Source organism: Rhincodon typus, chromosome 5 (assembly GCF_021869965.1).
Source record: "Rhincodon typus isolate 14 chromosome 5, sRhiTyp1.1, whole genome shotgun sequence".
NCBI lineage: Eukaryota > Metazoa > Chordata > Chondrichthyes > Orectolobiformes > Rhincodontidae > Rhincodon > Rhincodon typus.
In genome coordinates, this window is record NC_063336.1 from 10,111,850 (window position 1) to 10,124,894 (window position 13,045).

The 13,045-nt window shown below is 44.4% G+C and overlaps 1 protein-coding gene across 1 annotated transcript in view; it reads left to right on the top strand.

Annotated features, from left to right (window-relative positions):
- Window positions 1-13,045, top strand: part of LOC109913754 (xanthine dehydrogenase/oxidase) — a 193,491-nt gene that overhangs the window by 96,706 nt on the left and 83,740 nt on the right. The window contains 4 exon segments of the mRNA XM_048596660.1: window positions 1,613-1,695; window positions 3,017-3,162; window positions 4,071-4,152; window positions 4,928-5,056. Of these exon segments, the coding sequence (XP_048452617.1) occupies window positions 1,613-1,695; window positions 3,017-3,162; window positions 4,071-4,152; window positions 4,928-5,056 (440 nt within the window).

The window sequence follows — 13,045 nt, forward strand, 5'->3', positions numbered from 1 at the left end:
ACCTTGTTGTCTCGGATTCTCCAGCATCTGCAGTTCCTACTATCTCTCATAGCATGACTTCCCTGCTTTTGTAACCTAAGTCTCGGTTGATCAAGGCGAGTGTCCCTTATGCCTTTTTCAGCACCCATTCCACTTTCAGAGAACTATGGGCAAACATGCCAAGGCTGCTGTGTTCCACAGAACTTCCTAATGGCATGTCATCCATTGGAAGCTTCCTTGTCAAATTACCCCTTCCAAAGGGTGGTCCCTCACACTTCCCAGTGTGAAGTTTCATCTGCCCATTTGACCATCCCGTTTATATCTTCTTGTAGCCCAAAATCTCGCTGACCAATCTTTGTGTCATCCACAAACTTACTATTCCAACTCCCACCACCCAGTCATCTATGTCATTTAAAGAAATGACCATTAACAGAGGCCCAGCACAGACCTCTGTGAACGCTGGCTTACAGTCACTGAAGCAACCTTCTGTCGTCAACCCCTGCCTCCTCTTGAGCCAATTTAGAATATGCTTTATCACATTACCCCTGTATCCCAAGTCCGTTTGCCTTCTTGTGGGACCTTGTCAAAGGCTTTGACCAGATATTGGCACAAGATGGGCTGCCCCTGCCACTGATTTTAATTCGGAGGGAGGGTCACAACTCCTGCTTCCCCCCTCTCTCTGTCCGGGATGGTGAAACTGACAAGGGATGTTTGACTGAAAGGTTGGCTGGTGGACAAGTGGGCACACAGTCATATGCCCCAGGGTGAGGGATGGCAATGGCCCCTTTCAAGGGTTCGGTCTGGACGTGCCTCCCATACTGCTCTGACGTGGTTGCGCCTTCACTGCCCTGCAGACTGTTCGGGGGAGCCCCTCAGTCCTGACAACTGGTAGCCAAAACCCCATGAGCTGTTGTGCAGAGATGCTCAGCTCCTCAACTCACATTAGAGTTGCCAACAGTGCCCACATCCCGAGACTGAATCAGAGAGAAATGGCTCAGAGCTTTCAACTTAGACCATGAGCATGTGTGAACTAGGAACAGGAGTAGGCCATTCAGCCCCTCGAGCCTGGTCCACCATTTAATACGATGGTGGCTGAAATCATCTTGGCCTCAACTCCACCTCCTGCCCACCCTCCATAACCCTTCAGCCTTTCATTAATTAAAAATCTGCTCATCTCCCCCTTAAGTTTACTCAAGGTTTATCACTCTGCATCCAGCCAATTGAGCTTACCAACTCCCTTCAAAGTCAGATACTTTAGAGATTTTGAAACAACTCTTGGATAGGCACATGGAGGATAGTAAAATACAGGGTATGCAGGGTAGATTGATCTTAGTAGGATAATAGGTCGGCACAACATCGTGGGCCGAAGGGCCTGTACTGTTCTGTACTGTTCTATGTTCTATGTAAGTAATTTAAGAGTTAAGAGCAGCAATAGGCCATTCGGCCCATCGAGTCTGCTCTACCATTCAATGCGATCATGGCTCATCTGCTAACCCTCAATTCCACTTTCCTGCCTTTTCCCCAGAACGCCCTGCCGATTAAAAAAAAAAAATCTGCCTATCTCAAAATTTACAGCTCCCAAGTAAAAGCTAGATCCTGCATGTTGCTGGAAATCTGAAACAAAAATTGAAAGTGCTGGAGACGCGAGGGAAGGAGGAACAGATAGTGACAATTCCCAAAGGAAATGACAAAGCCGTTGCTAATGGTGGCTCGGTGGTTAGCACTGTTTCCTCACAGCGCGGGGACCTGGGTTTGATTCCAGTCTCGGGCAATTGTACGTGTGGAGTTACACATTTTCCCTGTATCTGCGTGGGGTTTCCTCCGGGTGCTCCAGTTTCCTCCCACTTTCCAAAGATGCACATGCTAAATTATCCTACAGTGTTCAGGGACATGCAGGCTAGGTGGATTGGCCATGGGTAATGCATGGCTATGGGGATAGGGTGGGTCTGGGTGGGATGCTCTTTGGAGGGTCGGTCTTGACTGGATGGGCCAAATGGGCTCTTCCTGCATTGTAGGGATTCTATGATTCTCTGTGAAACGGGTGTAAACGAAGTGTGGAAAGGAGAAAATAGGTCTGCTGTACTGAGATTCAATTCAGCAAGATACAAATAAAAGACATGCATGTTGTATGTTCTGTGTGTGTGTGTGGGTGTGTGTGTGTGTGTGGGTGTGCATGCATATGTGTGTGTGTGTGGGTGGGTGTGCACATGTGTGTGTGTGTGGGTGTGTGCATGTGTGTGTATGCGTGCATGTGTGTGTGTGCGTTTGTGTGTGCTTGTTGTGTGATTGCATGTTGTGTGCGTGTGTGGGGTGTGTATGTGCGTGTGTGTGTGTGTGTGCTTGTGTATGTGTGTGTGTGTATGTGTGTGTGCGTATGTGTGTGCGCATGTGTGTATGTGCCCGTGTGTGTATGTGTGTGTCTGTGTGTGCATGTGTCTGTGTGTGCATGTGTGTGTGCACGCATATGTGTGTGTGCGTATGTGTGTATCTGTCTGTGTGTGGGGTGTGTATGTGTTTGAGTAAATAAGGCAGGTTGCGGAGACGAGTAGGGGGTTTGGAGAGAGGTTTAGAACTGTGCAGGATGTTTGAAAGAAGTTGAGGATACACAGGCCATGCTGTAAACTTGTTGAACTCAGTATTGAGGCCCAGAGGCTTTAATGTGCCCACGTGGAAATGTGGTGTTGCTCCTTGAGCCTGTGGTGTGCTTCATTAGAACCCTGCAGCAGTCTCAAGACAGAAATGTTAGAGCGAGATCTAGGTGGTTTATTGAAATGGTGAGTGGATTATTCCCATGGGCAGAGCAGAGATGTTCACAAAGTGGTCATCCGGTCTGCACTCCATCTCATCAATGCAGCTCCCCCTGACCATTGCTGGGAATCTAACACTGATGGGCTGAATGGCCTTTTCCCAGCCTGGGTAATGGTTCACCCTGCTACTTCGCTGAGTCGCTGGAGCGTGCAAGCCACCCTGCCTTCGGCCATCCCAGAGCAGGATCGCAATTCCCAGCAGTTAACCCAGTTCCCTTTCTATTCCCAAGGTCCAGAGGCTGAACCTGTACCAGGAGGGAGACACCACCTACACCAATCAAAAGCTGGAAGCAGTCAACATCACAAAATGTTGGGATGAATGTTTGGAGAATTCGTCTTTCCACAACAGGAGAAAAGCAGTGGATGATTTTAACAGGTCAGTTACATAAACACTCTTTGCTGTGCATTCCCTTTAACTTGAATGATCAAATTGCTTTCCTCATCTTTGTCAATCAGGTTGTGACCCAGTAGATCACATTCTCACCTCTGACTGACAGCTCAATGTCCTTCCAGAAGCTTGATCCTAAGCCGATATTCCCCTGGACCGCCACACTGTCAGAGACGCTATCTTTAGGATGAGCGCTTCAGCTGTGGATATAAATGTGCCTACAATCAGTGATAGATCGGAAAAGATTATAGAGAGGCTGTGTTCATTGAGAATGACAGCACAGCAGTGAGAGATAACCTTAACTCAAAAGGACAAGGTGTAGAATCTGTTTGGATACAGAAAAGAAATAGGAATGGTAAGAGTTCAGTTGTAGGAATAATTTAGAGGGCCCGAAATGACAATTATGCTCGACAACAGCTCATCTAGGACAAAATAAATGATGCGTGTAAAGAAGGTGCTGCAGTAACCACGGGTGGCTTTAATCTTACATGTGGATTGGGCAAATCAGATTGGTGAAGATAAACTGGAAAGTAAGTGCATTCAAGATAATTTCTTAGATCTGTACCTTCCTGAACAAGAATGGAAGTGGAAATTCTCCCAGTGTCGTGGCAATTTATTTTACTGACAGCTAAACGAATGACATGATCATTTTTGGGCGTTATGAGCTTCCAGATCTCAAACTGGTTGCCACCACCTCTATAGTGCAACAGTGACTGTACTTCAAGTATCCAGTGACCCTTCCTCAGATCTAGACCTTCAAATTCTCCTTTCTCGCTCCACAGACGCTGTCTGAGCTCCTGAGCTTCCCCAGCACTTTCTGATTTTGCTTCAGATCTCCAGCATCCGCAGTTCTTTGCTTTCATTTTGTTAACTATTTCTTCACTCGTCACACCTAGGCAACATCGCTGGAAGAAGAGAGGGCTGGCCATTATTCCAACCAAGTTCGGGATAAGCTTCAATGCCACATTCTTAAATCAGGTAAAGGTTGAGTGTTTGGAGGTGGGTGTGTGGAATACAGGGAGGAGGTAGCACAGGTAGGAAATGGCATTGAGCAAGAGGTCATTAATTACCCCCTTTATTCTTCCATGGGGTGTGAGCATCACTGGCAGGGCCAATGTTTATTGCCCTTCCCTAAATGCAGACTGGGTGACCGCCTCGCCAGCACCTCCCTCTATCTACTGAGAATGATCCTAACCTTCCAATGGCTTATCATTTGAATAAACCGTCTCGCTCCCATGCTAACGTTTCTGAATAGTTTACCAGGCCGTTTGAAAGGGAAGTTAGGAGTCACATGGCTATGGGTCTGGAGTCACGTGTAGGCCAGACCAGGCATGGATGGTAGAGCTCCTTCCGTCAAGAACTTTAGTGAACAAAAACAATTTATTTTACCACAATCGTTTATAGTTTCCTCATCAACATTACATGGCCATCAATTGAATTGAATTCCCACTGACTGCTGTGGCTTTGGAAACATTTCTGCAATAGCCTGGTCCTCTATTGTTGCTACCACCTCTCCCAAATATCTGACTATCTCAATCTCGAGAGATACAATTGTCCCAACTTTTCCAGCTGTGTTCCTTGCCATGAAAATGTGATGACGGGGACATTCAGTAGCAAAGTTAAGGAACGTGAATGGTATGGCTGCTATGAGGAGTCAGCAAGAGTCAGAGAAATGGTGGTGGGTGGGAGTGGGAGCTCCCCTGTTTATAATCGGTGCCTTAATTGTCTGATACTCTGCTTCATTCTGTTATAGGCAGGAGCTTTGGTCCATATTTACACTGATGGCTCAGTCCTTCTGACTCATGGTGGAGTTGAGATGGGACAAGGCCTCCACACCAAGATGGTTCAGGTATGAATAGAACTCAGACTCCCCACTATGCCAGCCAGTCAACACTTTGGGAATATTTGGTGTTTCCTCTTCAATTTATACTCGTATTTCAGGCTGAGACCTGAACATTGAAGGGCATTTGATGTGTCAGAGTGATAAGGAGCTAGGAAAAGATTATAGGGTAATGCTGTTAATTAAGAATGGCTTTTGCACGGTCACAAGAGATGAACTTAACTCAAAAGGGCAAGGTGTAGAATCAGTTTGGATAGAGATAGGAAATAGGAATGGTAAGGGCTCAGTTAAAGGGAATAATTTAGAGGGCCTGAAACAACAATTATGCTCTACAGCAATGCATCTAAGACAAAATAAATGAGGCATGTAAAGAAGGTGCCATGGTAACCATAGGTGACTTTAATCCTCGTGTGAATTGGGGAAATCAGACTGGTAAAAGTAAACTGGAAAGTAAGATCATACAGCGCATTCATGGTAATTTCTTACAGCAGTATGTTCTTGAATGAAAGGCATTTGCAGTGTGACAAGACCAATTAAAAGCCATAAGTTAAAGAAGCTTTCAAGCGATGGTGATTACAAAGTGATAGAAGTGCACAGTGAGAAGTGTGGGTTTAAGACTAGTGTTTTGAAACTAAATGAAGTTGTTCATAAGGATATGAAGACAAATAAGTTGAGGTGAACAAGGGACTAGTTTGAAAGGTAATACAGGGAAGAAACAGCAACACAATTTTAATGCAACATTTAATAACTCTTAGTGACAAAGGAAGGCTCTTTGAGACTAAGTAACCTCATATCTGGAGAAACAAAGCAGTGGGAATAGTATTAAATTAAAAGGAGCACTTTACAATTTGGCAAAGGTTAATGGTAGGCCTGAAGACTGGAGAGATTAGAGGAAGGATATAGAATATGAGAGAAAGCCAGCTAGAAATATACAAACAGATAGAAAACAAAATCTACAAGTATTTATAAAGGAAAAGAACCACTAAAGCAAACATTGGTCTTCAACCAAGTCAGTCTGAGAATTAATAATGGAAAACAGGGAAGTGGAGAAGCATTGACGAGCAGTTTGTATCTGCTTTCAATGGAAGAGATAATTGAACATCACGAGCTGAAAGACAGGGAGGAACTGAAACCAAAATCATTACTGAGGCAAAACCATTCCCTGGGAAAACTATTAAACTGACATGTTAGCAAATTCCGAGCATCTGATGGCCTGTATCCTAGGATCCTGAAAGAGGTAGCTACAGAGATAGTGGATACATTAGTTATAATGAGAAGTACTGAGATGAGGAGAAATTTCTTTACGCAGAGATTGGTGAGCCTATGGTATTCTGTGCCACAGAAAGCAGTTGAGGCCAAACCATTGAATGTTATCAAGGAGGAGTTAGATGTAGCTTTTAGGGATAAACAGACTAAAGGGTATGAGAACAGGGTACAGAGTTGGATGATCAGCCATTGATATTGAAAGGTAGAGCAGGTTGAAAGGGCTGAATGGCCTACTCCCACTCCTATATTCTTTGTATCTATGTTTCTAAATAATCCTCCAAAGTTCCTGGGGATTGTGAAAGGGCCCCAGTGGATTGGAAAACAGCAAATATAACGCTTTCGTGCAAGGAGGGAGAGAGTCAGAAAGCAAGAAACTATTGTTTAACAACGATCAAGAGAAAGTTTGTTACTAAGGGAATTGTAGCACAATAGTTCGAAAAACATAACTGGTCAAGAAAAGTCAACATGATTATGTGAAAGGAAAATCATATTTAATTCATTTATTAGAGTTATTGTAAGAGGTAACAAACAACATGAAGGGAAACCTTTAGATGCAGGATGTTTACTTTGCCAAAAGGCAAATGAAAGGCTACATCTGAGGTTACCACACAGAATAACAGCTCGTGGTCTGAGGTAATAAATTAGCATGCATCAAGGATTAGTTAAAGGATAGGTAGTACAGTGGCAATCTGTTACCTATGGAGCTCCACAGGGCTCAGGGCTGGGGGGGCTCAGCTTTTTACACCCTATTTCTAGGATTTGGATGAGGAGTGTGAATGTACAGTAGATAACTTAGCTAAGGTAGTCAGCAAATAAGTTGTCAAATCAAGGTTAGCAGTCTACAAAAGGATAATAGGTTACATGAGTGGGCACAAATCTGGGAGCTGGAATGCCACATGGGAAAATGTGAAATGGTCTGTGCAGTGATTGTAACAAGGTCAGCCAGGTGGACCTCATTGAGTATGAGTTCCCTGATTGGGGGCTGTTAGCCTGGTCCAATCAGGGAGCCCTGGCTGACAGATATAAACAGTAGTGTCAGAGGTTCTGTTCACTCTGAGAGCTGGCTCTGAAGAGGCAGTACTAGAGTCTAGGATTTTTCATGCGTAAATAGAGGATGACTAGGTGATGGGATAGTGACATCTGTGGAATTTATCCAGTCCAGTTTGGCAGAGAGATTAGAAAAGCTGTATAATGATTAAGAACATAACATAAGAACATAAGAACTAGGAGCAGGAGTGGGCCATCTGGCCCCTCGAGCCTGCCCCGCCATTTAATAAGATCATGGCTGATCTTTTTGAGACTCAGCTCCACTTACCCGCCCACTCACCATGACCCTTAATTCCTTTACTGTTCAAAAATTTATCTAGCCTTGCCTTAAAAACATTCAGCGAGGTAGCTTCAACCGCTTCACTGGGCAGGGAATTCCACAGATTCACAACCCTTTGGGTGAAGAAGTTCCTCCTGACCTCAATCCTACATCTGCTTCCCTTTATTTTGAGGCGATGCCCTCTAGACCTAGTTTCACCTGCTAGCGGAAACAACCTCCCTGCCTCCACCTTATCCATTCCCTTCATAATCTTATATGTTTCTATAAGATCTCCCCTCATTCTTCTGAATTCCAATGAGTATAATCCCAGTCTACTCCGTCTTTCCAACCCTCATAATCCAACCCTCTCAACTCTGGAATCAACTGAGTGAATCTCCTCTGCACCCCCTCCAGTGCTAGTATATCTCTTCTCAAGTAAGGAGACCAAAACTGCACACAGTACTCCAGGTGTGGCCTCACCAGGACTCTATACAGCTACAGCATAGCCTCCCTGTTTTTAAACTCCATCCCTCGAGCAATGGCAGACAAAATTCCATTTGCCTTTTTAATTACCTTCTGCACCTGCAATCCTACTTTTAGCGATTCATGCACAAGGACACCCAAGTCCCTCTGCACAGCAGCGTGCTGCAATTTTTTACCATTTAAAACATAGTCCATTTTGCTGTTATTCCTACCAAAATGGATGAACTCACACTTATCAACATTGTACTCCATCTGCCAGACCTTTGCCCACTCACTTAGACTATCTATATCCCTCTGCAGACTTTCAGTGTCTTCTGCACACTTTGCTCTACCATTCACCTTAGTGTCATCTGCAAATTTTGACGCACCACACTTAGTCCCCAACTTCAAATCATCTCTGTAAATTGTAAACAATTGCGGTCCCAACACTGATCCCTGAGACACACCACTAGCCACTGACCACCAACCAGAAAAACACCCATTTACCCCTACTCTTTGCTTTCTACTTGTCAACCAATCCTCTATCCATGCCAATACATTACCTGTAATACCGTGCAACTTTATCTTGTGTAGCAGCCTTTGGTGTAGCACTTTGTTAAATGCCTTCTGGAAATCTAGATACACCACAACCACAGGTTCCCCACTGTCCACCATGCAAGAAATGTCCTCAAAGAATTCCACCAAATTAGTTAAACATGACCTACCCTTCATGAACCCATGCTGGGTGTTTCCAATGGGACAATTTATATCCAGATGTCTTGCTATTTCTTCCTTAATGATAGATTCAAGCATTTTCCCCACTACCGAAGTTAAGCTAACTGGCCTATAGTTACCTGCTTTTTGTCTACTTCCTTTTTTAAACAGTGGCGTCACATTGGCTGTTTTCCAATCTGCGGGAACCACCCCAGAGTCCAGTGAATTTTGGTAAATAATTACTAGTGCATTTGCTATTTCCCCCATCACCTCTTTTAGTACCCTGGGATGCATTTCATCACGGCCAGGAGACTTGTCTACCTTTAGCCCCATTAGCTTGCCCAGCACTGCCTCCTTAGTGATAATGATAGTTTCTAGGTCCTCACCTGCTATAACCTTCTTGCCATTAGTTTTCGGCATGTTATTTGTGTCTTCCACTGTGGAGACCGACACGAAATAACTGTTTAATGTCTCGGCTATTTCCTCATTCCCAGTTATTAAATTGGCCTTCTCATCTTCTAAAGGACCAATGTTTACCTTCGCCACTCTTTTACGATTTACATATTTATAGAAACTTTTGCTGCCTGTTTTTATATTCTGAGCTAGTTTACTCTCAGAATCTATCTTACTTTTCTTTATAACTTTTTTTGTGGCTTTCTGTTGGCCTTTAAAGATTTCCCAGTCTACTAGTTTCCCACTACTCTTCGCTTTTTTGTATGTGTTTTTTTTTCAATCTGATACTTTCCTTTATTTCCTTAGACATCCATGGCTGACTCTCTCTTTTCCTTCAGTTCTTCCTTATCACTGGAATATACTTCTGCTGAACACTGTGAAAAATTGTTTTGAAAGTCCTCCACTGTTCCTCAATTGACCCACCATAAAGTTTTTGCCCCCATTCTACCTTAGCTAACTCCTTTCTCATTCCTTCACAGTCTCCTTTGTTTAAGCACAGGACATAGGTACTGGATTTAACCTTCTCACGCTCCGTCTGTATTTTAAATTCAACCATACTGTGATCGCTCCTTCCGAGAGGATCCCTAACTGTGAGGTCATTAATTATTCCTGTCTCATTACACAGGACTAGATCTAGGATAGCTTGCTCCCTCGTAGGTTCCATTACATATTGTTCGAGGAAATTATCGTGGATGCATTCTGTGAACCCGTCCTCAAGGCTGCCATGACCAACCTGGTTTGACCAATTGATATGTTGATTAAAATCCCCCATGATAATTGCTGTACCATTTTTACATGCATTAGCTATTTCTATGTTTATTGCCCGCCCCACCACAATGTCATCACTTGGTGGCCTATAGACCACACCTATCAGTGACTTCTTCTCCCTGCTATTCCTAATTTCCACCCAAATGGATTCAACCTTTTGTTCAGTAGAACCTATATCATCTCTCACTACTGCCCTGATATCATCCTTAAAAATCAGAACAACGCCACCTCCCTTACCTTCCTGTCTGTCCTTCCGGACAGTTTGATACCCCTGTATATTTAACTCCCAGTCATGCCCATCTTGTAACCATGTCTCTGTAATGGCCACTAAATCATACCTATTTGCCATGATTTGCACCATCAACTCATCCACCTTGTTTCGAATGCTCTGAGCATTCAAATAAAGTGCCCTTATGCCAGTTTTTGCACCTTCTTTTTGGGTCCTATTAACCACCCTACTTACCTTTTTCACCAGAACACTGGACCCGGCCCTGTTCAGGTGGAGTCCATGCCAGCGGTATAGATCCCTCCTGTTCCAGAACTGATGCCCGTGCCCCATGAAAAGGAAACCCTCTTTCCCACATCACTCTTTTAGCCACGTGTTTATTTCCCTGATCCTCGCCTCCCTATGCCAATTTGCACGTGGCTTGGGCAGTAATCCAGAGATTATGACCCTTGAAGACCTGTTTTTTAATTTTGTTCCTAGCTTTTCATAATCCCGAAACAGGTCTTTTTCCTAGTTCTGCCTATGTTGTTGGTACCTATGTGGACCACAACTGGATCCTCCCCCTCCCTCTCTAGTATCCTCTCAAGCCGGTCAGAGATGTCTCACACCCTGGCACTGGGCAGGCAACACACCGTGCGGGACTCTCTGTCCTGCTCGCAAAGAATACTGTCTATCGCCCTGATGATGGAATCCCCTACAACTACAATCTGTCTTTTTGCTCCCCCCTCTTGAATGGCCTCTTGGACCATGGTGCCATGGTCAGTTGACTCATCCTTCCTGCAGCCCTGTTCCTCATCCACGCAGGGAGCAAGTGCCTCATACCTGTGGGACAATGTCAAGTGCTGAGGCTCCTGTGTTCCTGTCTGCGGGGTCCCTCTACCTGCCTCACTCGTAGTCACACACTGCTGTCCCTGGCCGCCGATCGAATTAACATTAGTTAATCTACCAGGTGTGGATGCCTCCAGGAACACAGCATCCAGGTATTTCTCCCCCTCCCGGATGTGCCGCAGTGTTTGGAGTCCGGATTCCAGCTCATCAATTTTGAGCCGGAGTTCCTCAAGCAGCCAACACTTGCTGCAGATGTGGTCACTGCCGTTCTCAATGGGATCAGCTAGCTCCCACATCATACAGCTACAACACATCACCTGGCCTGCCATCCCTACTTAGTTAATTATTTAAAATTAATTAGTTTTTTGTCTAAGTTTCGCAGTGTTCGCTGCACCAGTAAGTTTACTCCGTTATATACTCAAACAGACTCCGGCTTTGCCTTCTGACCCGCTCGGGGAAAGATTGAAGAGCTGAGTGGTACAGTGGAATCTGGGTGCCCTGGTACACGAATAAAGATAGTTTACAGGCACAGCAAATGACTAGGAAGGCAAATGTGATGTTGGCAATTATAGTAAAGAGAGTGAAATATAAAAGTATGGAAGTTTTAACATATCTGTATAGAGTCTTGGGGAGACCACATTTGGAGTACCATGTACAGTTTTGGTTTCCCTATGATTAGAAAAGGATGCAAATAGATAAGAAGCAGTTCAGAAAAGGTTAATTCATTCCTGAGATGAAGGGTTTTGCTTATGATGAAAGGTTGAATGAGTTAGGGCGAAACCCATTGGAGTTTGCAAGGATTTCATTGAAATATATGACATTCCGACATCAGGAAGATTTTTCTTGCCGTGGAGACTGGAATTCGGGAGCATGTCTCAAACATAAGAGATTGCTCTCAGAAAGAAGAGGAGTTTTGATTTTTGAGAACCGGAGAATTAAGCGTTAAGTGGAGGACCATCAGAAAAGTGGAGTTGAGACGACAATCATATCAGCTTTACCCAGAAGAAATCTCAAAGAGCTAAACGGCTCACTCTTGTGCCTGAGTTCCATGTTCTTTTCTACATTAAACAAAAGATGAAAAGGGAAAATAAAATCCCAGAATTCGGTACCTTAATTATAGAAACCCTACAATGCAGAAACAGGTTGCTTAGCCTAGTGAGTCCACACTGGCCCTCTGAAGAGCATCCCAGTCAGTCCCATCCCCGTAACCTCTGCATTTCCCATGGCCAATCAACCCAACCTACATATCCCTGACCACCATGGTCAATTTCCCATGGCCAATCCACCTAACCCACATAATCTTTGGACTGTGGGAGGAAACTGGAGCACCTGGAGGGAACCCACCCAGATAAAGAGAGAATGTGCAAACTCCACACAGACAGTCACCCGAGGGTAGAATCGAACCCAGCTCGCTAGCACCAAGAGCAACAGTGGTAAACAATGAGCCACCACGCCACCCTAATTGGATGAGTTTTTATCTGGTTTCTGTGTCTCTGAGGAGATTATTTGGTTACAGTGTTGGGAAACTAATTTATGTGTTGTGATGTAGAGTGTGGTATTAGACACGTACAGATGTCAATGATATGAGGAGATGTAAGTTTATGAAGCACTAACATCGGCAGTCACATGTTATTGAGTCTTTGAGAGAAGAGGATGGAATAAGCTGTATGGGAAAGCTGGATTAAAGAGGACACTACTTTGTGTAACAGCGTATAAATCAAGTTTGTTTGAACTTCTGAGAGCGAAATGATAATCACTCTTAGGTAAGGCAGAGATCTTGATATAGAACACTGAGCGCAGACTCCAAAATCTAAGGAAGTAGCCTCTTAGCAGTGCAGGGTTGAACCTTGACTCTCAAAGCCCAGGGCAGCCTAACCCATCATTTCAGGGTTATATTGGTGGAGATAGTTCAAATCCAGTTATAATGAACAGGCTGCATGGAGCAGCGAGGTTACCTAGCCAGAGATAGTAGGAACTGCAGATGCTGGAGAATCCGAGACAACAAGGT